Source organism: Natrix helvetica (assembly GCF_964273705.1).
Source record: "Natrix helvetica genome assembly, chromosome: 1".
Classification (NCBI taxonomy): Eukaryota; Metazoa; Chordata; class Lepidosauria; order Squamata; family Natricidae; genus Natrix; species Natrix helvetica.
The window spans coordinates 251093736-251120995 of record NC_138548.1 but is presented as its reverse complement, the minus strand read 5'-3'; the positions used below and the strand labels follow the sequence as shown (position 1 = coordinate 251120995).

The 27260-nt window shown below is 42.6% G+C and overlaps 1 protein-coding gene across 10 annotated transcripts in view; it reads left to right on the top strand.

The window, feature by feature from the left end:
• SEPTIN9 (septin 9) overlaps positions 1-27260 on the top strand; it is a 302626-nt gene that overhangs the window by 272367 nt on the left and 2999 nt on the right. For all 10 annotated transcript variants that reach the window (XM_081937930.1, XM_081937932.1, XM_081937934.1 and 7 more), the window contains 5 exons: positions 1252-1389; positions 21302-21419; positions 22583-22678; positions 23744-23840; positions 26749-26800. In XM_081937930.1, coding sequence (XP_081794056.1) covers positions 1252-1389; positions 21302-21419; positions 22583-22678; positions 23744-23840; positions 26749-26800 — 501 coding nt within the window. The remainder of the gene's footprint in view (positions 1-1251; positions 1390-21301; positions 21420-22582; positions 22679-23743; positions 23841-26748; positions 26801-27260) is intronic.

The window sequence follows — 27260 nt, the reverse complement described above, 5'->3', positions numbered from 1 at the left end:
TGATCCCATGGTGCACTATTAGCAAAGGGTCACCTCCATGGTTGATGTGAATTATATGAGTGAAAGAAAGGACTCTTGAGAATATATCTTACTGTTTCCTTACTGTTTTGCGAGGGATCATCTGGAATAAGGAATATCAAATGACATCAACCTTCCAAAGTCAACAAAACAATGGTGGCATGCCTCCAAATACAGCAAATGCAAATTAGCTTCAGATTTCATTCCTCTCTTAACTTTAAGGGGGCCTGCCTGTCAAAGAGCATAAGTAGAAATAGAGGGGAGAGCTGAAGGCTGTATATTTCTGCAGTGAAGAGACCCTGATACTGAACACTGCATGCTCGAGAAACTACCTTTATTTGAATATATATATTCAAATAAAGGTAGTTTATATATATGTATATACTGCATGTATTTACTTATTTAGAGAACTTATATAGTCATCTATCTCATATGATTCTAGGCAGGTCAGTCAATAAAAACACAGTTAAAATAGAAGTACCTCCCTTCCTTATCCAGGTGGAACGATCAACCGGCTTCCCGGCTCAACCACCATCCTATCCCAATGCTCAAGTCAAGAGTCAGGGCTTTACAGTCATCTAGAAGCTAAAAGCATAGGGATCCCTTGGATGTCAGGTGAAGGGCTGGTCCAAAGAGCTATGTGGCCACCATGAAGGTGCATCTTCAAGGTTCCATCAAATGATAACATTAAGGGTAGGGACCTGGAGTGTATCTACCCTGCCTATCTTTTCATAGCAAGCACTTGAGAATTTTTGTTTGCCAACACTGGGTGGCTGTGATGTTCCTCTGCCAACAAGCAACAATCTACTGTATCTCCTGAAAAAGCCCAAAGTGGAAATGTTAGCCTTCCTAACAATTCTGTCAAAATGAAGTGGCTGATTTTTTTTAAATACTTTCTTATTGCTCATAATAGTATACTTAAAGCAGGCTGAGAGTTGGTTCTGTGATTCTCTGCCCATGCACTTTTTCCTGTAAAGTACTAGCAAAAGTACAGTGTATACAAACAAAAATAATTAGCCAACACCTTCTCCTTTTATTAAACTCAACGTGCTTAAAGAGAAAATCTAGGAGAAAATTTATGTAGTCCCTAGGAGTCAAAAACGACTTGATGGCAATCAATCAGTGCTTCAAAGCTTGAGAAAGTGAATGCACTGGTTTTTTTTAAAAGAGAATCCCTGCATAGAGACATTTGCCACTAATATGTCATTTTTCTTCCTTTCTTTCTTGCAACAGTTGGCAACCTATTATGAAGTTCATCAATGACCAATATGAAAAGTATCTCCAGGAAGAGCTAAATATTAATCGGAAGAAGCAGATCCCGGATAGCAGAGTTCACTGCTGCATATATTTCATCCCTGCCACTGGCCACTCGTATGTATGCTCCTTCTGAACTATACCTTCTGATTTTCTGTAGACAAGCTCAGTAGCACAGATTGCTACCTTTCCCTGGAACCAGACATCCAAGAAAATATGTGCTTGCTCAGTCCCTGCCTTCAAATAAGCCTTGCATCATTACTAGCCCTGTTTTCCTTCCCCCTTGCAAGTCACACAAACACACCTTTTCAGTTGCAGCTGGACCTAGGTGCTGATTCACAGCTTGTCTGGCAAGGAACCCTATCCTTCCTTCAGAACGAACATACTTCCACATATTAGCTCTTCCCCTCTTACAGCCGCTGAAACATTAGACTGCCTGGGAGAGGTTTTTTAATTGCGCCCCACGGTTTCCCTCTCACCCTGCTGCTTGCGTGGTAAGCGGTGCCTAAAAGTCTGCCTAGTGTATTCCTCTTTTCCCAGAAACATGTGTTTCCAATATAAGGCTAGGGTTTTGAAGCTATGAGACACATCATTTCTGACTTTCATGTAGCTTGATATCCCTGCTGGAGGTTAGGCCTAGGTGTTCCTTGGGCTTCTGCCCCAGACAGTTCATTCTAGGGCTTTGCTTTCCTATCCCATGTCCAAAAAAAAAGACATATGGATTGAGGGAGGGGGAGTTGGCAAGAATCAGCGAGTTTATAGGGAGGGTCGAGTTGCAGTTTGCAGGCAGGTTGTAAAGGATGTGGGAAGAGTCAGGGAAAAAAACAGACGGTACCCAGTCTCTCTTTGTGTCTCCCCACCCCTCCCCCGGCAAAAAAACCCCTCTTTCTCTTTTTCTGCTTCCTTTTACACTTTTCCGTAATTGCTCCTGGTAGCTAAGGATACACTGAGAGTCTTTCTGGTTTGTGATACTGTACTCAGGGTTGTGTGGCATTTGAGAAAACTTTCAAGTTTAACTAAGCACCTTATACGCTCGTGTATATAAGCCCACCTGCAAATAAACTGTGTTAACCAAAACTCCACAAAAAATGAACCATCCACAAGTAAGCCAACCCTCGGAATTTTTTTTGTGTTTTAATTTTCACAGTCAGCTTATATGTGGGTGGCACTTTTTTTTTCCATGGTATTTTGGTTAAAAAAATTAAATCTGCTTATCCATGTGCATATACTGCATGCAGAATACGCGAATACTTTTTAAAAGTATTACTGAATATACTTTTGGTTAAGCCTGTCCATGGATAAGCCAAACCCAATTTTCTGGATGTATTTTGGCACCTTACATTCTGTGAGCATATATGACACGTGTGCACACATCCATTTCCACTCTGAATTGATTTGGCATCCTCTTCCCGTCAGTGTAATGTTCTGTTCTCGTGCATCAGGGAGGGAAGCTGAGTCTGCTCTTTGTTCTAATTTCCTTTAAAGCTTTACTTCCCCACCGCCATCAAAGCTCCACCCAAGACCCTTTAAGTACACAAGGAAGTACCCTGCTTGCATGTGCTCTACTGTAGCAGTGTACAGACAGTCAATGACTTGCAACAGGAGTGGGTTCCGGCAGGCACTACTGCTGGTTTGCTCGTGGGCGCGCTGCACGCGCATGCACAGTACAATAAAAATTGTTCTGCGCATGTGCAGAAGCGAAAAACAGGATGGCGGCTCCCGGAGAACTGGTTTGGGGGCGTGGCAGGCCTGGCTCGCCACCTATTCCAGCGACCCAGGAGGCCACCAAATCGCTACCAGTTTGGTCAAACCAGTAGGAACACACCACTGACTTGCAACCATTCATTTTGTGACAGTTTGAAGTTAGGACAACACTGAAAGAAGTGTCTTACAGGTGGTTCTTACACTCACCATTGTTGCAGCATCCCCATGTTCATGCGATCAAAATTCGGGCCCTTGGACTTATGATGGGTGCAGTGTCCCAGAGTCTCTTGATCACCGTTTCCAACTTTCCCAGCCAGCTCCCAAGAAGTAGAGTAACTGACTGAGGGAAGCTGGATTCACTCAGTGACCACATGCTTCACCTAACAACTGGTGTCATTCACTTAATAGCCATGGCAAAAAAAGGTAATAAAATTTAACCCAATTGTGGCCGTACATTGAAGACTATTCACAGTGAAATTTACTGGGTGAAGTTTCGAGTGCTATAATTTGGGGAATATTAGCCCTTTGATTGGCCAGGCCAAGAAACACACTGCAGGATTCCAGGAATGCTACTTTATTGTTGCAGGATATATTAGATGAATCTTGAAGGCATGTGCATAACCTTCACTGCCCCCTTTTTAAAGAGAACAGGGTCAAGGTGGGGAGGAGATGGAGATGGAGGAGCTTCCGGGGAATGGCAGCTGACTTCTGAGCTCCAAAAATGCTCCGGAGCTCTTTGACAAAGGAGGGGTTGCTGCCGGACCCTTTTCCACCTTTTGGGCCGGGATTGAGCCTCAATGACCACCCTGGTTTTCTTTGAGACCTAATTTGGTCCGTCAGGATGGCGAATAGCCAGAGGGAGATTAAGAAAGCACTGGCTGACATGGAGATTGCAGTTGGAATTGGAGACCGATTATGGCGGCGGCCACCGGAGGGCAGCGCGAGGACGGAGAGAGGCCCGTGACACAGGATGCCGACGGAAGGCCTTCGAGAGGGCCGTAAGTCGGCTGGAACGGCGCCCGGACCAGGAGGGGAGGCAGGTTGAAGCCAGGACTAGCTGCTGGAAGCTGTGCTGTGTGCTGGAACCAGGCAGAAAGGGGAAGAGGGGCAGAACAGGGCTTCTGCATTAGGGGCAGAACAGGGCCTGTCCTGGAGACAGGCAGGAGCCCCCCCCCCACCTGGCAGACTAAGATCTATTGCCCCCCCACCTGGCAGACTAAGATCTATTGTCCTTTTGCAAACTACCTGCCATGGCTTGTGCCCAGGTGCCCCTGATGACTATAATCTGCCCGTTTAACATCTGGTATCCTGCTGACTTCCTGCTATTTATGACTTATGGCTTTTCACCTGCCGGGCTACTCCTACTACCTCTCCCCCTCTCACCCTCGCCATCTGCTATTTTATAACAACTAGCTATTACAAACTATCTGCCCTCTTCCGCCCACAATGGACCGCACCCAGGCCTCCATCTATTTATTTACCATCCATCTTCCAACCGATCACCTGGCCAACATAAGATCTTCCCACCTAGTTGTGATCGTGGACATTTCTTTCCTCCCATTAGATCCTGGCTTATTGATTTTAATATCAACAGCACCCTGACTTTGTCATAGCTTTTTAGCATTACGTATTCAAGGTCGGACTTGCTCCAGCTGCGGGAGTCCCCCCTCTCGCAGGCATGGCCCTTTGCCCCCTCCGGGGCCCATCTTGATGACGGGTTTGTGAACCCAGAGAGGTGGAGGAAGCGCAAACTTAGGGGTTTTTTAATGAAATGTTTTTTATCCTTTTTAGGGGGCTCCAGGGTGGGGGGGCGGGGGCGGGTGGGTCAGATCAGGAGCGATGTGAGAGCCGGGCCTCCAGGTGTGGTCGCGATCAGAAGGAGCGGAAGGGAGGAGGAGGGGGAGGATATCATTCCTATACAGGGCTCTTTAATTCCAATGGTCGCAGGGAGGGGCAGATACGAGGACAGATTAAGAACTTACAATCGGTTGGGAGACCGTGGTTGCTGGTTACACCCGGTCGCATGTACCAACCCCCCCGGTCTAGGTGGTCAAGAGTTACAGACCCAGGGCCTGAGGCTGTTGTTATGCAATGCGAGGTCCGTTGTTAACAAGGCCCCCCTCATTCACGATCTAATTTTAGAAGGGGAGCCAGACCTCGCGGGAATAACGGAGACCTGGTTGGGCCACGAGGGAGGTCTTCCCCTCATGGAAATGTGCCCACCAGGCTACCGAGCATTTCACCAGCCCCGGGCCCAGGGAAGGGGCGGTGGGGTGGCAGCAATTATTCGGGAGGACTTAGAGCCGAGGGAGTCTACTGTGCCACAGACGTCCGGATGTGAATCCCTTGTTGTGAAATGGGGCCCTGGGAGACAGTTGGGCCTGCTGATAGTATACCTGGCTCCTCGCTATACATCAGCGGCCCTGCCTGAACTCCTCGAGCTGATCGCATCGGTGGCGGTCGAGACCCCCAAACTTTTAGTGATGGGGGATTTTAACCTGCCATCGATGGGAGAAGCATCCGAGGGGGTTCGGGAGTTCATGGCTTCCATGACAGCCATGGACCTGACTCAAATGATTCAGGGCCCGACACACGAGGGAGGACACACTCTGGACCTCGTTTTTGTCTCTGGCCAGTGGTTGAGTGATCTGGGAGGAGGGGACTTAACCATCACTTCCCTGTCATGGTCAGATCACTCACTCCTTCGTCTTGACTTCCCTGGTGCTCCTCCCGCTGCGGGGAGGCAGAACCGGAAAGCACTAGATGGTTCCGCCCCAGGCGCCTGATGGAACCAGATAGGTTCCAGACGGAGCTTGGGCCACCTCCTGTAACCTTGACCCGCCCCCGGGTAGAGGACCTGGTGGTCGCGTGGAATAATGCGACTACCGGGGCCTTGAACCGGGTGGCGCCTTTGCGGCCTCTCCGGCGGCAACGATCCACCCTGGCCCCTTGGTTTACCGAGGAGCTGAGGGTGATGAAATGCCGCAAGAGACGTCTAGAGAGTCGTTGGAGAGCCTCTCGTTCCGAACTTGATCGAACACAGGCACGAGCCCATTTAAGGACGTACCTTGTGGCATTGAGAGTTGCCAAACGCCAATATTGTGCCACTCTCATTGCATCCGCAGAGAACCGCCCTGCCGCCCTGTTTCGGGTGTCCCGCTCCCTCTTGTTTCAGAGGCCGCGGGAGGCCCCTCTACAGGGCAGAGCAGAGGAATTTGGGAAATATCTGCAGGATAAAATCGCTCAAATCCGGAAGGATTGGGTCCCTGTTAGTGGTCCAATGGAGATGTCCGTGGCGAGTCTTGAGGAATCGACCTGGGAGGAGTTTGACTTGGTTGCCATCAAGGATTTGGACAGAATGCGTGGACGACTGCGACCCATCACATGTTTATTGGACCCGTGCCCCTCCTGGCTTGTACTGGCATCCTGGGAGGTTACACGAGACTGGCTCCTGGACCTAGTGAACGCTTCGCTGAGCGAGGGGTCTCTCCTGGCCGCCTTGAAAGAGGCGGTGGTGAGACCCTTGCTCAAGAAGCCTTCCCTGGATCCTTTGGAGCTGGCCAATTATCGTCCTGTCTCCAACCTTCCCTTTTTGGCGAAGGTTGTAGAGAGTGTGGTGGCCTACCAGTTTCCACGGCATCTGGAGGAAAATGATTATCTAGACCCGCGCCAGTCTGGCTTCCGCCCCGGTCACAGCACGGAGACGGCCTTGGTCGTGTTGGTGGATGATCTCTGGAGGGCCAGAGATAGAGGTTGTTCCTCTATCCTGGTCCTATTAGACCTCTCGGCGGCTTTTGATACCATCGACCATGGTATCCTGCTGCGCCGGCTGGAGGGGTTGGGGGTCCGGGGCACCGTTTTGCGGTGGTTCGGCTCCTACCTTTCTGGCCGGACGCAGCGTGTGTTGGCAGGGGAGGAGAGGTCGACCCTACGCCCCCTTACTTGGGTACCACAGGGGTCGGTCCTCTCGCCACTCCTGTTCAACACATATATGAAGCTGCTGGGTGAGATCATCCGTGGTTTCGGGGTGGGATACCATCTGTACGCTGATGATACTCAGCTGTACTTTTCCACCCCGAACCACCCCAACGAGGCCATCGAAGTGATGTCCCGGTGTGTGGAAGCTGTACGGATCTGGATGGATGACAACCGACTCAAACTCAACCCCTCCAAGACGGAGTGGCTGTGGGTACCGGCTCCCCAGTTCAGCCAATTAATTCCATCATTGGCCATCGGGGGCATTCAACTTGCCCCCGTGGAGTGGGCGTGCAATTTGGGCGTCCTCCTGGATGCCCGGCTGTCCATGGATGACCATGTGACAGCCGTGGCAAGGGGGCGTGTCACCAGGTTCGCCTGGTGCGCCAATTGCGCCCCCTACTGGACCGGGACGCCTTACGCACAGTCACTCATGCGCTGATGACGTCCCGCTTGGACTACTGTAACGCTCTCTACATGGGGCTTCCCTTGAAATGCACCCGGAGGCTACAGTTGGTCCAGAACGCAGCCGCGCGGGTAATTATGGGGAGTACTAGGTACTCCCATGTAACACCTTTCCTGCGCGAGCTGCACTGGCTTCCTGTGGTCTATCGGGTGCGTTTCAAGGTTTTGATAACTATCTTTAAAGCGCTCCATGGCTCAGGACCTAGTTACTTGCGGGATGGTATTCTACCCCATACATCCCTGCGACCAATCCGCTCGCACAGAGAGGGCCTCCTCCAGGTTCCATCCACCAGACAGGGTCGGGGGGCGGCGCCTAGGAGTAGAGCCTTCTCTGTGGCGGGCCCAGCCCTGTGGAATGACCTCCCTCCGGATATTAGGAATACCTCTGACCTCCGTTCCTTTCGTATAAAGCTCAAGACCCACCTATTCCAAGTAGCTGGCCTGGCTCAACTTTGATCTAACTATATCGCTCCTGACGGGTTTTTATTTGGGTATTTTAATTGCATTCAATTACTTAGGGGTTTCTAAACATTGTATTTTATTGTTTTTATTCATTAGCCGACCTCCTCCTTGTACATGTCTTGGTATATGTTTTTGTAATATGTATGTCTTGTCTATATATTTATTTCATATGTTTTATTGTACGCCGCCCCGAGTCCTTCGGGAGAGGGTGCGGCTAAGAAATAAATATTTATTATTATTATTATTATTATTACTATTCTGAGCACTTTTTTCAGCCTTTCTATTTTCCCAGAGCTGAGGAATCATTTTCTTTTTGAGGTCAGAGCAAAATTCTTTTCACCACTTCCATATTTCCTTCACCTGTCATTGAGTGTATTCTTCAACATTAAAATGATGGGTAAGGGTCAATTTGCAGGCGTTTCCACTAAATCCTAGTGGGGACAATCTACTCCCCCAAAGTAGACTCTAGGTATACTATAGAGGGCATTATACACTTGCCAAAGACTGTATTTTTCTTGATTCTTCCCTTGATATATGTTTGTTTTTTTGGAATACTCAACTCTGTGCCATTCATCCTGACATAGCTGAATTTGTTTTGAGGATGGTTCTCTGTTTAGATGATACTTTGAACATTGATCTGTGGAGTTGGATGCACATTATAGCAAAGAGTTTGTCACTAACAAACATTTCAATTCATTGAGTTATAGAGAGAAGCATGTTGATTTACGAACAGGAATGTCTCTTCTTATTCCTAAGGGTTTAACATGACTCTTTTTAGGAGGTTTCTGCAAGAGGGTAATAGATACAAGCAGTATAACATGCATGCCTGCTCATCATCTTATTGCCTTTCGAGATAAACAGTGTTTTAGAACGTGCATAAAATCATACTTTTCTTATTCCTTGTTCTATTAACACAACATTTCACTTATTCTCACACATACAGTAGTGTACTTCTCTTGGGTACTACTCTTCCTGTACCAAACCTCAATATAAAATATATTCATACAATATACAACAGTATTCCATGTGCCTCAGTGTATAGTCATGTTGGCCATATGACCACAGAAATGTCTTCTGACAACACTGGCTCCCTCAGCTTAGAAACTGAGATGAGCATCACCCCCTAGAGCCGTGATGGTGAACCTATGGCACAGGTGCCACAGGTGGCACATGGAGCCATTTGTCAGGGCACATGAGGCATTGCCCAGTCAGGTGGCCAGCATGCATGTGTGCTCTGGCCAGCTGACTTTGGCCTTCTTTTGAGGCCATTTTTTGCCCCCCGGAGCCTTCAGGAGGCTTCCTGAAGGCTCCGGAGAGCAAAACCTGGCCCTAAGGATGAACCGGAAGTCACAATTCCTGAACTTCCAGGTTCCCCGTAGGTCCATTTTTCGTCCTCTGGAGCCTTCAGGGTCCTTCAGAAGGTTTCCAAGAAGGCTCCGGAGGGCAAAAACCCTACGAGCAAACTAGAAGAGGGTGTCCGGGAGGGGCGGGGGGGATTTTTTCGCCCTCCCCAGGCTCCTAGAAAGCCTCTGGAGCCTGGGGAGGGTGGAAAAACCATGCCAAAAGTGGTGGGGGTTGCTGGTTGCGCGCACATGCGGTGGGGGGGGTCACATACATAGCATTATGGGTGTGGCATGCCTGCACACGACCCCCCTGCAGTCCCCCTGCTTTTATCATGGGAGACAAAAAAGGTTGGCCACCAATGCCCTAGAATCAGAAACAACTGGACAGGGGAAACCTTTATCTTTACCTTTACATTATATTCCTTAATTATATTCCATAATTCAAGTCTGTCATAGACTTTCTCTAAACCACTAAATGTGTTATAAACATAATTCTACACATACATAGATTTCTAATGACTTGCTAAACTTGTTCAGTACATTCCTGGTCTAACATAAAGCCATGGTACTTTGGGTCAAAATTCAGTGAGAATTCTGCCACATGCTCCTAGGCAAGCTTAAGAAACTAATCCTCCTATAGCAGGGATGTCCAAACTTGGGAACTTTAAGACATGCTGGCTGGGGAATTCTGGAAGTTGAAGTCCACAAGTCTTAAAGTTCCCAAGTTTGGACACCCCTGTCCTATAGCTTTTGCATTTACTCTTTTTGCTTTGTAGAAGGGAACAATAACATTTTCCCAGTCATTGGGCATGGATGCACTTTTCACGCGTGCATATTATGCAAATCACAGAGCCACTCAATCACATCCATTGGCTGAAAGTTCTCTAGTTGCGTCATCATCAATAGCTGTGATTAACATTTTTCAGTACCCTCAAAGTATCTACTATGACTTCCCCTTCATCATTCTGTTTGGAGTCACAAATGTTTATGGCATTCATTTCTTCGAGATACCACTAGCCCCCACATATATATGTAAACATATAAAATATTCTTTCTGGCATTTTTTTAAAGATTTCAGCTTTGTTCTAAATGATTCCATTACTTTAATTTTTATGATCATTCAGACTTTTTGTTTAGCCCTCTTCAGATTTTTTTTTAAAAATCCATTAAAATTGCTCTGCATTTTCTCTGCTTTTTTACAAATTCTTCCTTGGAAACTTTGGTTATATTCTTTGCAGCTCTTTTTATATCTCCACACACATTTATCATTCTCTTGGGGTTTTTTTTTTTAATTCTCCCACATGCATTTTTTTTCTGACTATCACTTTCAGTTTATCGTTCCACTAAATCTCCTTGCTCATACTTCTCATTCGTTTTATTCTGCAAACCTTGTGCCAATCAGCTTATCCATCCTTTTTTTTCCTTTTTACCCACTTTGTATTCATTCTGTTGGGAGAGCAATAATTTTTTTTTATTTTTTTTTTTCACTTTTCCTCCTTTAAAAAAAATCTATTCAAGTCATACAGATTCTTCTCTAGTACAGCACATTTTTTTCCTCCCAATATTTTCCCTTTGACACTACTTAACTGTGGTCTTTTTCAGATTCATCTCCCTTGTTGTCTTCATTAATTCTAATAAACCATCAAATACATCATGTTTTTAAATTTATATTCATTTCATTTGCATGTGTTCTCATTAATAGACTTATGAATAAGCAAAGTATTTAGAACAAAGGGATCTATCTTTAAGTAGTCACTCACTTGGTTTAACATTATTATTCATTCTTCAGTCTCTGAATGGCCTAATCAGCTTTTCTATATTTGTTCATTGCATTCCCATTCATCCATCACTCTAGAAAGAGTGCAGAGAAGAGCAACAAAGATGATTAGGGGACTGGAGACTAAAACATATGAAGAACGGTTGCAGGAACTGGGTATGTTTAGCTTAAGAGAAAGAAGGACTAGGGGAGACATGATAGCATTATTCCAATATCTCAGAGGTTGCCACAAAGAAGAGGGAGTCAAACTATTCTCCAAAGCACCTGAGGGTAGAACAAGAAGCAATGGGTGGAAACTAATCAAGGAGAGAAGCAATTTAGAACTGAGGAGGAATTTCCTGACAGTGAGAACAATTAATCAGTGGAACAGCTTGCCTCCAGAAGTTGTGAATGCCCCAACACTGGAAGTCTTTAAGAAGATGTTGGATAGCTATTTGTCTGAAACGGTATAGGGTTTCCTGCCTAGGCAGGGGGTTGGACTAGAAGACCTCCAAGGTCCCTTCCAACTCTACTATTGTATTATTGTATATAGCAAAAAACCCACATTTTTTCTGGATTATATTTATTCAGTGTATTGTAAAATGTTCTCTCAAATTTACCCCTGATTCTTTTATTGTCACCATTCATTGGGGCATAAGATACTTATATCACCTACTTAGGGATTTCTACTTCTACACATCCAAATGCATCGATTCATAAATGTTAGACCAGGAATCTCCAACTTGTGGGCCATGGCCCACTACCGTGTGAGCACGCTACCATCACCGTGAGCATTGCTCTCGTGGCCCTGTTTGCTCGTGCACTTGCACGAGTAAAGGCACCTGCCCCTCCACCCTTCCAGGCCGCCAACCCAGAAAGGTGGGAGAACTCTGTTAGACCTTTCCTTCATAATTAAACCTGTATCTTCACTTGTCTGTATTCAACACTCGTATTAGATCAGAATATTCAAACCTATCATACATTCCACCTTTATATTTTACCGACTCACAGCTTTTCTTGCTTTCATTTAATTATACCAATTTATACTTTTTTTTTTACCATTTAGTCCTCTTATATTTAAAGTTGCAATCTTCCATAGGCCATTACAGTCTTAAGAAGGGTCCATAAATACTGACTTGTACAGGTGCCCATTGTAGCTTTAGTCAATTGAGGCTCTCTCATAATGCTTTTACTAAGAAAGAGAGCGCGTTGTTAGGTCCTGGTGCGATTAAGCACTAGCAATGAACCCCAGGTCGAGGTTATAACAGAGCAACCCTGTAAAGTATACGCAGCGTGCGATAGATAAAGCAACCACACTGAATAATGGATAGTAAAGTAACAAAATAAACTTTACTTTTTGAAGAATATAGCAAAATCCATAAACACAGCCAAAAAGTCATACACAGAAAAAACAGTCCAATACTACCAAGATAACTTGGATACAAGTAGCAAATAACTTACACACAGTAAGTAGTAGCAACAGTAGTAACAGTTAGACAGCAGTTATCATACATCAATCAATCAAGAGAGAGAGAGCAACAACATCAGCTGCAATTTAAATGCTGTAATCTACTAATTAGCAGAGCTCCTCTCTTAAAGATACATAACATGCCTTGTGCAATATATTGTCTACCCAACTTGTTGGTTACACCCTAACATTCTCCCCTTTGGGTAGATCAATATATCCACTCACAATGTAAGATGATAACCTTCACATGATGAGGTATGTTTCACTGAACTTTGTGCCTTAGTGAAGTTGTCTGCTAAATTGTCTTCAGTTGAACAATATTCCAACTTTATCAGGCCATCCTTAATGCTTTGTCGAACATTAAGATACCTCAAATCAGTATACTTCGATCTCGTCTTAATAGCTAAACTAGTCACCATTTTTATTGCTGCCTGATTATCCTCATAAACAGTAAAAGGTTCATTGATACTTAATCCCATATCTATAAGCAACTGCTTATAATATATCAGCTCAGTACATGTCAACGACAAACATGAAAACTCAGCTTCCATTGTGGATAAGCTTATGTGTTTCTGTCGTATCGACTTCCATCCAATCAGTACACCACCTAGCATAAAGGCTATGCCGGAAGTTGACTTCCTATTATCTATAGCAGCTGCAAAATTCGCATCAGCATAAACAGTCAAAACTAAATCCCTATTCGGTTCTAAATATAATGCATAGTGGATAGTTTTCTTCAAATAACGCAGCACACGCTTTGCTGCTTGCCAATGCCTCTCTGAAGGACTATCATTGAATCTAGCCAGTTGGTTCACACTAAATGATATATCTGGTCTAGACCAATTACTTAGGTACATTAGGCTACCTATCAAAGATTGATAGATTCCCTTATCAAAACCAGTACCCTCAGTAACCTCAGGTTTAAACTCCAATGCCATTGGTGTCTTTGCAGTCTTACATAGCTCCATGCTATATTTCTTAAGTAAATGATTAATTTTACCAGCCTGCGACAGCTTAAAACCTTTACTGGTTCTAACCACGTCTAAGCCCAGATAATGCTTAATTTCACCCAAATTCCGGATTTTAAATTTACTCTCTAATTGTGAAACAATGTCAATAGCTTCCTGCTCAGACCTAGTAATAATAGCTATATCGTCCGTGAACAAAAGCAACAACGAGATCAAACCATTTTTCACCCGTCTAAATAAACAAGGATCAGCCAAACCTGGAATAAATCCCATAGCTTTTAGTTCATTTACTATGCATCTGTTCCACTCAAAACCGGACTGTTTTAAACCATAAAGGCTCTTTTTAAGTCTCCAACAACCAGTCTGGCCATTAGAATCCACACCTGGTGGCATCTTCATATAAATGGTATGCTGCAATGGAGCATGCAGATACGCTGTTTCAACATCAATATGGGTAACATTACACCGATACTTAGCAGCCCACACCAATGCTGCCCTCAACGTAGAGGCTTTCAAGCTCGGAGCAAAAACCTCATCGTAATCCCTCTCAGTTTGGGAAAACCCTTGAGCAACTAAACAAGCCTTATAAATAGCATTGCCAGCAGCATCGTTTTTAATTTTAAACACCCATCTACAGCCAATTGCACTCTCCCCTGAAGGGAGCCTAGCTTCTTCATAAACCTTCAATTCCTGTAAGGATTTCAACTCCTTCTCCATAGCTGTTTTCCACAATTTCTTTTCCTTTTCAGGATACAGCCTTAACTCTGCAAAACTAGAAGGTTCTATGCTAACTTGCAATACTACACTGGCTTGGTATCTGTCGGGTGGATGCATGTCCCTAGTAGACCTCCTAGGCAATACAGGACTTGCAGAATCATCCTGTTCCACCTCACGAGTAGATTCTACATCTACATCTTCCTCCCTTTTCAGAGTAATAGACGGACCATCCTGATTCTCTAACTGCTCATTTGGTGTATCATGATTAACCAAACGATCAACATCTATATCATCACAAACCTTGTGAAACTCTTGTTCTAGCTTCTCCCAACCAACATGTTCTGAAAATTTAGCACTAGCACTGTGCATAATTCTCCGAGTTCCAGGTTCCCAGAACCTAAACGATCTATGATTGGAATTGTACCCAACAAAAACCATCTTCCTAGCTCTGCTTTGATCCTTCCGTCTAGTCTGTGAGGGAATATGCACCCAAGCAGGGACACCAAATGTGTGTAAATAACTCAAATCAGGCTTCCTACCATGCCAAAGAGTATAAGGAATCTTACCTGTAGTTGAGTTAACTACGATGTTCAGAATATGGTTTGCACACATTATAGCCTCACCCCAAAGCTTTTCTGACAAACCAGAATCAACCAGCATAGTTCTGGTCATTGTCTGCAATGATTGACCACGTCTTTCAATAAATGAATTATGTTCTGGCCTGTAGGGGGCAGAACGCCTATGTTCTATACCAGCATTCTCCAACATTGATGTAAACCTATGATTAGTGAATTCAGACCCATTATCAGTGACTAGGCAAAGTACTTTTTTATCCATCTTACGTTCAACAAACTTTAACCATTTAGTAAAATGTTGGAAAGTTTCTGCCTTTGATTTCATTACATAACAGAAACCATACCTAGAATAATGGTCCATAATGCTGAGTATATAGCAGGCACCTCCTAAGCTAGGTTTCTTAGGGCCAATTAGGTCTGCAAACACTACATCCAGTGGTTTAGATGTCTTGAATCCTTGAAACCGGTTTGCAGGGGTAACCTTATTTTTAGCCTGGTTACAGGCATTACAGTTAAGATATTTTGAACAAGGTTTCAAATTGATTCCATTAGATAGAATAACAGTTTGACGTACCATTTTAAAATTTACATGGCCTAAACGTCTATGAAGTAGATGTATACAGTTATCATGGGGCTGTTTATTCTTATAACCAGGTTCAGAACTCGCAATATTTAAAGAGTTCTCATGTAGAATAAATAAATTATTCTCCAAATTGGCAATAACACTATTACCTTCCTTTTCAATAATGCATCTATCATTCTTAAATGTTACTGTAAACCCACATTTCACAAGGTCTTTTACAGATAATAGGTTAAATTTCATTTTAGGTACATATAACATTTCCAATTTTTCATTAATACATGGACAATACGCTGTACCTTCACCTGAAGCCTTAATTTTCCAACCATTTGCTAAGGAAATGTGCTGTTTGCTAGCCTTCATAGTAACAAACCTTTCTTTAACCTTAGTTATAGAATGGGATGCGCCAGTGTCAACCACCCAGAAACTATGGTTTACAGCCTTATCTACCTTAGCTACAGTTACAGTAACATTGTTGCTTTTTCTTTTACTATTAGCAACACTCCTTTTCTTGCTATTTTTACAGTTCTTAGCAATATGCCCCTTACCACCACAAGAATAACATTTCTTAACAAAATTTACAGTTGAAAACTGTGTTTCTTCTTGTGATTGATTGTCTCTGAACTGAACTCTATCCTCTCTTCGTCTGGACTCTTCAAGCAATCTCCCAGTAACCTCAGATAATGTCAGTTTATCTCGTGAAAGAACTTCCAATGAGGAAACAAAAGAGTCGTAGCTTTCATCAAGCGATGATAGAATAATATACACCTGTTGAAGCTCAGAAAAAATCAACTCTTTTTCTTGCAAATCCTGCAAAGTTTTCTTCATGAAGTCTAAATGATCCAACATATCACCACCTTTTTGCAAACGGGCTCTAAACAGTTTCCGTGTGAGATGAATATGAGCACCCACACTGTCCCGAACATAAATTCTCCGCAATGTGTTCCAACACCTAGCAGCAGACTCTTCGCCATGAATATGGACCAGTTGCTGGTCATTCAGTGTTAGTCCAATAATGCAGAGAGCTCTCTCATTGTCCCTGTTAAACTGCGCAATCTTCTTCGCATCCTCATTATCAGCAGGATCCCAATCTGTAACATCTGGTGGGTTCTGAACCACAAACCACAGTCCTTCTTTACGCAGAAGTAGGGAACACTTCAAGGACCAGGAAACATAGTTGGTTCCATCAAACCGGGTAATCATGGAGAGTGCAGCAGACTGTTCTTGTGCCATATTCACAAAAATAAACTATCCAAAAAGTGGTGCTTAAAAAAAAAAATTATTGTTAAGGCAGGGCGTCTGGGCCCATAACCAATGTTAGGTCCTGGTGCGATTAAGCACTAGCAATGAACCCCAGGTCGAGGTTATAACAGAGCAACCCTGTAAAGTATACGCAGCGTGCGATAGATAAAGCAACCACACTGAATAATGGATAGTAAAGTAACAAAATAAACTTTACTTTTTGAAGAATATAGCAAAATCCATAAACACAGCCAAAAAGTCATACACAGAAAAAACAGTCCAATACTACCAAGATAACTTGGATACAAGTAGCAAATAACTTACACACAGTAAGTAGTAGCAACAGTAGTAACAGTTAGACAGCAGTTATCATACATCAATCAAGAGAGAGAGAGAGAGCAACAACATCAGCTGCAATTTAAATGCTGTAATCTACTAATTAGCAGAGCTCCTCTCTTAAAGATACATAACATGCCTTGTGCAATATATTGTCTACCCAACTTGTTGGTTACACCCTAACACGCGTAGATTGGTTACCGGCCTTGATTTACCATATAGAGCATTGCCTGCTAACCGTAAAGATGGCTGAACACATTTGGGCCATTATGCTATAGATGCACACCAAAGCCCACGTTTTATGTCAAGCTCAGTATTTGGGTTTACTCTACTATGGTTAATATAACACACGAACACACTTTCTGTTTCAACAGTTATATATTGGTGCATATCAGTCTATTTGAGAACAAAAATATTCCAAATGGAACTTTTGAATCCTTTGCTTCAGCCTTTAGTTGCTTTCAATTCGTATCACGTATTGCTAATTTGGAAAGATACCATAGTTAATGTCATTGAAGGCTGGAGCATTCATCTTCCATTTAAGATCCACTGTGTGCTATCAGCAAGAGCAGTTTTCATCCCATGCCTGTGCTTGAATGGAGATTGGAAAAGTTATGATCATCCATTTCTTCCAGAGTCCTTTGCGGTTAACGGTCCACCACCTTATGAATAACCTTTACTCCAAAAGGGAAGTTAGATATTGGGTGGGTAGTAGTTCAGTATATAGAGTCAGTTCCTTTAGGATTGGTTGCACCAAAGCCTTCTTCAAGTACATTGACTTCTCCACCCTCCCACAGTAAAGTTTTATAACCACCAAAACCCAGCTTCCTATCAACTTCCTGGCAATGTAGAATTGAAGCCTACATGAGGCAGAACTCATCTCGCAAAGGGTTTCTATCTGCTTCCTCGGGATTAAACTTTTTTCCATCAAGCATTGCTAGCACTTCTGTTTCTGGGTTTCTAACTTGGAATGAATACAAATAATTTTGCCAATGACCCATCCCAATTCCTATTCTAGGTCAGGAACAAGCAAGTGACCTGTATAATTAAAATGAAGAACTAAATATCCATGTGTGTAATCTAAATTGAGTATACTGAGGAAATCTTATTTCACTGGTCACTGCCACTAGTTAGCATGCTGGCACCCCCCCCCCCCACCAGGCTTCCCTTTTGACCCAGCAAGGACTAGAAAGCTGCATATTGGCAAGAGATGAAACACTATCACTGTTTACTTTGTGGAATCTCATGCTTTGGGAAAATCTTTTGCAACCATTTCTGCTTCATGAATTTTCTTGGATGTCTGTGTTCACATTTGCATATGGATGCTGATAACTCATGCAAAAAACGAGAAGCAACATGGTTTGTGTCACCTCGTAACTTTTGTCATGAGATTCAGTGCTGATTTCTCCCGCAGGAAGACAACTTGAGTTGTGCCTCAATATGTGTGTGCGTGTGTTTTGATAAAAAAAAAGATAAAACAGAAACAACCATTTTAAAATTACTGGCATAGACTGTGTGAATCCATCTGCCCCATTTGCTTTGTCCTTTTATTGTATACACAATGAATGCGTGGATTTCTAGTTTAGCATGAACATAATAATGTAGTATCCAATCTGGGTTGGTCACGAGGACCCAGAGTTTTAGTGTTCCAAGCTTTCAGATTCGTGCTGGAGCCCATGTTCAGGCAACCTCTCTCTCTATGTCAGGGGTGTCCAAACTTGGTAACTTTAAGACTTGTGGACTTCAACTCCCAGAATTCCCCAGCCAGCTCTGCTGGCTGGGGAATTCTGGGAGTTGAAGTCCACAAGTCTTAAAGTTGCCAAGTTTGGACACCCCTGCTCTATGTGTTTACATGGAGTGTGTTACACTCTTGCTAGAGAGAAGCTCCCTGAGGATGGACTCCAGCACGAGTCTGAAAGCTCAGAAGACAAAATAGCAATAGCACTTAGACTTATATACCACTTTCCCAGCCCTCTCTAAGCGGTTTACAGAGCCAGCCTATTGCCCCCAACAATTTGGATCCTCATTTTACCCACTTTGGAAGAATGAAAGGCTGAGTCAACCTTGAGCCTGGTGGGATTTGAACTGCCAAATTTGCAGGCAGCCGGCAGTCAGCAGAAGTGGCCTGCAGCACTACACTCTAACCACTGCACCACCATGGCGGTGCAGTGGTCCCAGTGACTGACCCAGATTGGATCCTGCAACATTATCCTGGGACATATATATTTGCCTTCATTCGTGAATGTAGCATGTTAACGTGGGAAGAAATGAAGGCTGCATCCTTAGGCAGGACTCCGGCATGTTCTTAAAGAGCCAGTGATCAGCTTAACCAGGAGTGTTTTGTGTCGCAAGAGAGTGCGTCTTAATATATATTTTCTAGATATCACGGTGATTAATGCTGGAATCAATCAGGATACCCACAGCTTTCCTTATCGATCACAGCAGTTGGGCTGGAAGCTCTATCCTAGGTAGCAGAATGCAAATAGGAGCTTCACTAACATTTTAGTTATTTATTTTACTGGGGAGATTTACAACCCACCTTTCAGAACATGGTTCTCAGGAGAGAAAGCAATTGTTATAATATGAAATACTGGGAAACCACTTGGCAGAATAGCTGCTCTTCAGTTAATTAAAGCCAAACACAGCTAACTTGGAACTTTAAGCCTATCAAAGCTTTTAAAAGCATTCTTTGTAAAAGGTAAGTGATTTCCATGAGAAATTGGCTCCATCTTTCTCCGTCTGCGATATGGACTGAAGTCAGAACGTTTAATTATTAAACTTATTATTAAAGATTTTTTTATCCCTCCTATTATTTTTATAAATTACTCCAGACAGTAAATATACTCCTCCTCTTTTCCCCACCACAACAACCCTATGGGTGGGTTGAGCTGAGAGTGATTGGTCCAAAATACACAGCTGGCTTTCATGTCTAAGGAGGAACTAGAACTCAGGGTCTCCAGGTTTCAAGCTTGACACCTTAATCACTAGAACAAATTGTTTTTTCTTTTTCTCCTCCGCCGGCTACTTCTCTGGAATATATTGTCACAATATGCCTGTTTTTTCCAACCACATAGCCTCCCCTGATTTCTCTTGTATAAAATGTATCCTAATAGCAACAGCACTTAACACTTAAGCTTATATAACGCTTCATGGTGCTTTACAGCTTCTCTAAGTGGTTTGCAGAATCGAACTGCTGGCAGTCGGCAGAATTAGCCTGCAATACTGCATTCTGACCACTGCGCCACCATGGCTCTAATCTAATCTAGTAGAACATAATTTAATAGCCTCAAGGCCTAGTTGAACACAGCAACCTTTTCTCCCTTGACCAAAATTAGCTGGTCACTTGCAGAAGCCTTGAAGACTAAGAAAAGAAACAAACAAATCCCAACCTTAACAAGAAATAAAAACAAATGAAGGAATGGGGGAGCAGCTAAGTAAAATGTATATGTTGTTCTGTTTTGTGAGGGAAGAAGAAACACATGGGACTTGGACCTGCCATCCACCAGAAGGCAAGTCTATTGCTTCGAAGAAAATAGCATAACCCTTCTAGCCAGAAGTTAAGCTCCCTTTTCACTAGGCCTAGATTACTGCAAACTAAGAATTGCTTTGGGTTTGTCAGTTTTCCATATTTTATTCAACCATATCTCTTATATTCGATTCCATGTACATTTGCAAACATTAAAAGCATTTTTAAGAATTGCTTTTGCATGCAATTGTGTGCATTTCTGTATCTGATTTTTGAGCAGGGAACCACACTTTAAAAGTCACAACAGAAACCAAAGAAGAGCTGTCTGCATTCTATTTTTGCTGGTATTTATGCAATGTAAGCTTTGTATACATTTTGTATGCATAGACATATTCACAGAATGCAGATATGTCCTGAGTTACAAGGAGACATAGGAAGCTAAAATTGTATTTGTTTGCCTTTTTTTTTTACTCTAAAGAGTTGAGTTGAGTTTGATTTCCCTTGTTAAATTGCTGCAATGAATTAGGCTGAGAGAGTTAGCAGTATATTGCTCTGCTTCTGATGTGGACAACTTTAAAATGGGATTGAAGACATTTACCAAACAATTGCTGCCAGGATATTTTTTTTTAATCAAGATAATATTATTTCAGTGTTCTAGGCAGCCTGCCCTCGGGTGCCAATTCTTGATGAACATGAACTACTTGCTCTCACACTGATGGCAGCTTTTCCTTAGGCATCTCCATGACTTTGTGAGACCTTGGTCTGACTATATTGAGTGGAAGGATCAGAGACAGGAATGGCTGTGTTCACATTGAAATCTGCTTGTTGACTTTTCACACACACACACACACAAACTCACTTTTGAAGTACCCTATGGAGGAGGGAGCCATTTCTTTCTGACATTTCTGAAGCCCAGAAGGTTTCCACTTTCCTGGTCTCATTTAAGAAATCTCTTCTCTATCTTGTTTTCAGCCTCCGGCCGCTTGACATTGAATTCATGAGACGCTTGAGCAAAGTAGTTAACATTGTGCCTGTCATCGCCAAAGCAGACACGTTAACCCTGGAGGAGAGAGACGCCTTCAAGCAAAGGGTAAGCAGGATGGGATGGGACAGGACAAGGCCCTTCCTGATTTTTCTGAGCCTCTTCCTTTTTTGCTTCCACACCATCCCAGAGGCCCAGCCCAGTCCTTGGCCCACAGTTCAGAGCAATCTTGTCTAATAAGAGGAAAGGACTTCATCAATTTCCAAGCCCTATAATGTGTTTCTCTCACCTTGCTCGCTCTTCAGGGTGGGGAAATAGACTCAATGGCTCCTTCCATTTTGCAAATCTTGCTGCAGGTGAATTTTAAAAACAGGCTCGTTATTGTCATTGCTCTGAAAGGACGAACTTAATACATGTGACTCAAGAATAGTTGGTAGCAATTCTCATTGCTTAATTGTACCAGCCGCATACCCAGCCCTGTTTGAAGGGATATATCTCTGCTCTGCTCTCACCCTGTGAAGTTAACCATCCTGACTGTCTTTATTTGCTTTGTTCTGACCCTATCATTAATGGTTATGTTGTTCAGTGCTGTTAAAGGGCTTCTGACTTGTTTAATTGTTGCATTGCCCTTATGAACATGGAAAGAAAGATGGCCGCTGGTTCTGCCACAGATGCCAAAAATAACTTGGCTGATCTTCAGTATTTTGCCCATTGACTTGACAGCCTAAAGGAAGTTACTCCCATTTTGGACCAGCCTACAAATGAATAACAGTTTGTCTGTAATTGAAGGGAGAAAGTTGAGTCTTGTGACCAGCTTCCCAACACTTGATGTTTTTGAGCAGATGGCTTAAAAACCACAGTGTACTATCATCTCAGTGCACAAGGACTGTCCGGAGCTGCTTTAAACAACCTAAATCCAAGAGGCGTACTGAGAGCTGTATGAATATTGTGTGTTTCTTTCCAGTGTTTGTCTAGTTAACTGTATTCACAAATGATCATGCTTGACTGGTTAGTGTATTTACTCCAGTTTGTATCTCTTTCTTGGCTGGCAGTGTATTCAATATCCCAGGCTATTTAAACATTGTTTAAATTTCACACCTTCTTAACTTCAGCAAAATTGCCTTTCCAGGTTCACTGTGGGTGATAAGAATGTGACCAGATATGAAGGTCAATGACATTTCTTTTTGTATAGCTCGGTCAATAAGAATCTTTTACTGGTATAGCTGCCTATTCACAGTCTTATTATGTTCAGTGTTTTTCCTTTTTCTTAGATTACAGCAGATCTCCTTGCTAATGGCATAGATGTATATCCCCAGAAACAGTTTGATGAGGATTCTGAAGACAGATTAATAAATGAAAAATTTAGAGTAAGTGTGTAGATCTCTTTTAATATACATTTTGTTTGTGGTCAGAGATTTACAGCAGATTTTCAGGATCCAAGAATTCTTCTCAATGGTATTTAATTATTTCTGTCTATTCGATTTCTGAATCACTCTTAAAAATCTGCGAGTTGGTCTATTTCCTTATGTTTGATATTGATGTTGATTTAAGGGATCTTTCAATTAGGGGTGCATTGAAACACGCTAAAGTGAGCATCAGGGAAGAACTTAGAAGACATGTTCACAATTTTGGTTGAGAGGATGTCAGCCCTCCAGGGCAGATCAGACTAGCAAATCAATGTCATGTAGATGAGTACTACTTGTATTGTAAAGCTACAATGTGTTTCCCCTCTCCCTCCCTCCTTTCTTTTATTTTGGGTGAACTGGGAAGGGTTTTTTCTAAGATGCTTACTCACATAACATTCTTGACCTGACTTGGTAGAGGTTCTTCCTCCTGTCCTTCATGGCCATTTCCTCTGCCCTCTACATTTGGGGATCATCTTAAGTTTTCTTTCAGACAAGTTTTATTGATTTATTTATTTACATGACATTTAGGACTACCCCGATCAGCTGACTCAGAGTGTTCTACAACTTCCCAATATATGATTGGGAATAAACTATACAAATAAATATCAAATTAAAAACAAAACGTGACTTTAAATTAGATGGTGAGCTACTGCAGGTGAAAAATGACTGCATTAATTTATCCACAATGCCTGGTTCTGATTAGCAGTCTAATTGTTAATTAGACATATTGTTAATCCTTGGAAAATAAGAGGTTTTTCTCTGAATTTACCATCTCTCGTCAGTGCTTCACAAAAAAAAAAGGTTAGTTTCTTGAAATAAAACCGCTTTATATTTAATTTGACACTGAGCTTTTGTTAATCCCCAGATGTAGGACAATTTTTGTAGAAAGACTGGACCAAAACTAAGAAGTCTCAAAAATAAAGTGGGAGGGGAGGGACATAAAGATATTTGCTTTATTTGTTTAATGCAATAAAAAGTTGCCAGATGTTTTTCACCCTCCATTCTGACCCTAACATTTCACTGTAGGAAATGATTCCATTTGCTGTGGTGGGCAGTGACCAAGAATACCAGATTAATGGAAGACGAATTCTGGGAAGGAAAACAAAATGGGGCACAATCGAAGGTAAGAATTCCTGTTTATTGTTTCCTTGCCATTATTGTGTCTTTCCATTTGCTAAAGTAACATCTTGATTGTGCGAAGATGTGGCAATGTGTGCATCCCTTTTTGCAAGACTATATGCTCTGCTGCCCTCTGCTGGGCAGAATAAGAGTCATATTTTGTGGGTTAGGTTGCTCAATGATGGCTTGAAAAGGGATTAAGAATTGTCAGAATAGGAGAAAACAACTTTGATTTGTTGCTTCATCAGAAAGCTCCACTACCTCACTTTTAATTCTATATCTCCACCCAAATTCTCAGCTTTTGGATGTTGAAGAAATACAAATGCAAAAGGGGAGATTTCCAGAATCCCAGCCTGGCCCAAAACTATTGAAGGAAAATGGCTTCATGTCAGTGTTGAAATAAAACAGCATCCTGAGACTTTCTGAACTCAGGAAGTTTTCCCGTGATTGATCACTGAGCAGTAGCAGCAGCCTTTGGAGATTAGAGGAAAGATACTTAAGGGACGCAGTGGCTCAGTGGCTAAGACACTGAGCTTAATGATCAGAAAGGTCGGTTGTTCCGCGGTTCGAATCCGTAAAACCACGTAACAGAGTGAGCTCCCGTTACTTATCCCAGCTTCTGCCAACCTAGCAGTTTGAAAGCATGTAAAATTGCAAGTAGAGAAATAGCTGCCACCTTTGGTGGGAAGGTAACAATGTTCTGTGTGCCTTCGGCCTTTAGTCATGCCAGCCACATGACCACGGAGACGTCTTCAGACAGTGTTGGCTCTTCAGCTTTGAAACAGAGATGAGCACTGCCCCCTAGAGTCAGGAATAATTAGCACATATGTGTGAGAGAAACCTTTACCTTTACTTGTGGATTGTAGCGTGGATCAACATATGTTAGCTGCAACTGGCAATCATTCTGGGTGTATGTAAACAATTATATCCATTCTGTTGGCTAGATCTTAGCAATTGAAAACCAAGTTATAATATATTTTTTTGCATTCAAAGGAGAACACAGTTATGCCGTGAAAGATTCCATAAATACTGCTTTAAAGAGCGAGCAGAATAGCAAGCATAATTATTGAAAGAATAGGGGTTGCAGTGGTTTCCCAGGGTATATGGGTGATACCTTTTCTTCCAATCATTTCTCCCTTCTTTCTTCTCTCTCCCTCATTGCATTTTATGAGAAGGCTGCCATATGATCTTAAGCACATGCAACAGATTCAACAACCCCAGATTCATTCTTTCCATCACCCCTCTTCCCTTCCTCTGTTTCCCTTCTGCTGAATTTTAAATTGCCAACTTTCCATGGCAGAGACCCCTCCTTCCATACAGGGAAGTTCCATGCAGACTATTAGCCACGCATAAGTAGGATTTAATTCTAAATGTTAATATATTAAAACTGGCAGCTGTAGAGTTGAGCTGTGGAAATGAGTTGAAGAAGATGTTTCGGAGTAGCATCCCTTACCTCTCTCATTATTGACAGTAAACATTATTACAGTTATCCTATTTTCTGTAGCAGCTAATACAAACAAATCTGGAATCTCCCCTTACTGAGACTCAAGCAATGGAGACAAAGAGCTTTAGCCTTTTTTTTTTTTTTTTGTACTATGTGTTTTATTACTTCCTTGAACTGGATTGTGATTCTGTTATGGCATTATGTAGAGTAGAAAAGTATATAGGTAGTCAACAATTACTTAGCAACCATTCGAAGTTCCAGTGGATTTACATGGATCCCACACAGTCATGTGACTGCAGCCCAGAAGCCCCTGCTGCCTCCTGTGGTCATGTGACTTGCATTTTACAATTGTTTTGCCCAAAATCAATATTTACTTCCATTTTTTCAGCAAAACCGTGTCCATAACAAACCTTTGATTTGCTTAACAACCAGTGCAAAAATAAAAATCAGGTCAGTAACATGAGGGACACATTTTATGAGCATCACAAGTTACGACCCTGATGGACAGGCTCCATTACAGTTGTAACTCAAGGACTAGCTGTGTTTTAATTCTCCTTAAAACTTTTGAGGTCATCATAATCTTCCATCTTCCGTCTTGAAACAGTTTTGAAAGGACAGGGTTGCATAAGCATGTTTGCTAAACATATCTGAGCCTGTTTAGCTGATCAGGAATGGCAGAAGCTTTTCCAACAATTATTGCTGTAAATACTTTTGGCATTTCTATGCCAGCATATACGGCCCCTACTATGAGGTTTGTAGGTTTATTTTTAAAATCCTGTGAAGGTGTCCCAAGGGTTAAAAGTTGAACTGCAAAAAAGAGACTTTCCTACGTCAGAGGACTGAAATGGACAAGCAACCTGGCACTGAAATAAAGCACTTTTTAATTGGGAAAAAAAAGGGGGGGGTATTTTAAGCCTTGTGCTTCCATCTTGTGGCCAGTTCTTGCATCTCATGAAATTAGCAAGGGCGTTGGAAGGCCAAAGTCTGAGATTAAAGTGATTTTGGAAACATGTCATCCAGAGGAATAGCGAGAGGTACCATGTTTCCCCGAAAATAAGACAGGGCCTTATTTTCTTTTGACCCCAAAAAGAAATACACACTTGGCCTTATTTTGGGGGAAGTCTTATTAATTTTTAACGTGGTCACCTCATGCCTGCTGCTGTACTGCAATATTTTCAAGGAGGGCTTATTTTCAGGGAAGGGGTTATTTTAGCGCATTCGCTCAAAACTTCAATTGGGCAGGGAAGTCTTATTTTCGGGAAAACGGGGTACAGTCACTCATAAGACAATATAATTGGACCATATGAAAGAAATCCTTCCAGCTGTTCCATTCTATTAGAATTAGGGATCTGCTTAGTGCTGCAGATTCTTTATGAAGTGAATGGCGTTTTGAACCCTGTCTTTGCTCTGGGATTTAGCAGGCGAGAGTTTATGCTAATTGATTGTTTTCCTTCTTCTGCATTGACAGTTGAGAACACAACACACTGCGAGTTTGCTTACTTGAGAGATCTCCTGATCAGGTTGGTGCCAATTTCCTAAAAGGCAATTTGGATGCTTCAAGGCAATATTACTTTTAAGACTGGGACGGTGGGGAAGATTGCACCATTCCATAGATACATCAGAGACCCTCCAGTCTGGTTTTGTTCCTACCGACGTTGGAGATGGTGCATGTCACTCAAGATACGGTAGTTGGACTTGGTTTTGCATACGTGGTCTGCCTGTTTCTGTATCTGATGCCATCCATGCCTTATGGCCTGCTACCCATTCAATAAACCTTGCTTAAATCGTGATTTGAAATATGGTGTGTGAACAAGTCAAAATTTGCAAAAGTATTAGACCCCCATTTGTCAATGTATTGCAATCTTGTCAGTTTTAAGATACATGAAAATTTAATGCATCTAATTTTCTTATCTCCTGAAAATGGCAAGATTCAAATGTGGGTATGGTAAAAGATATGCTTTTTATTATTGCATTATAGAT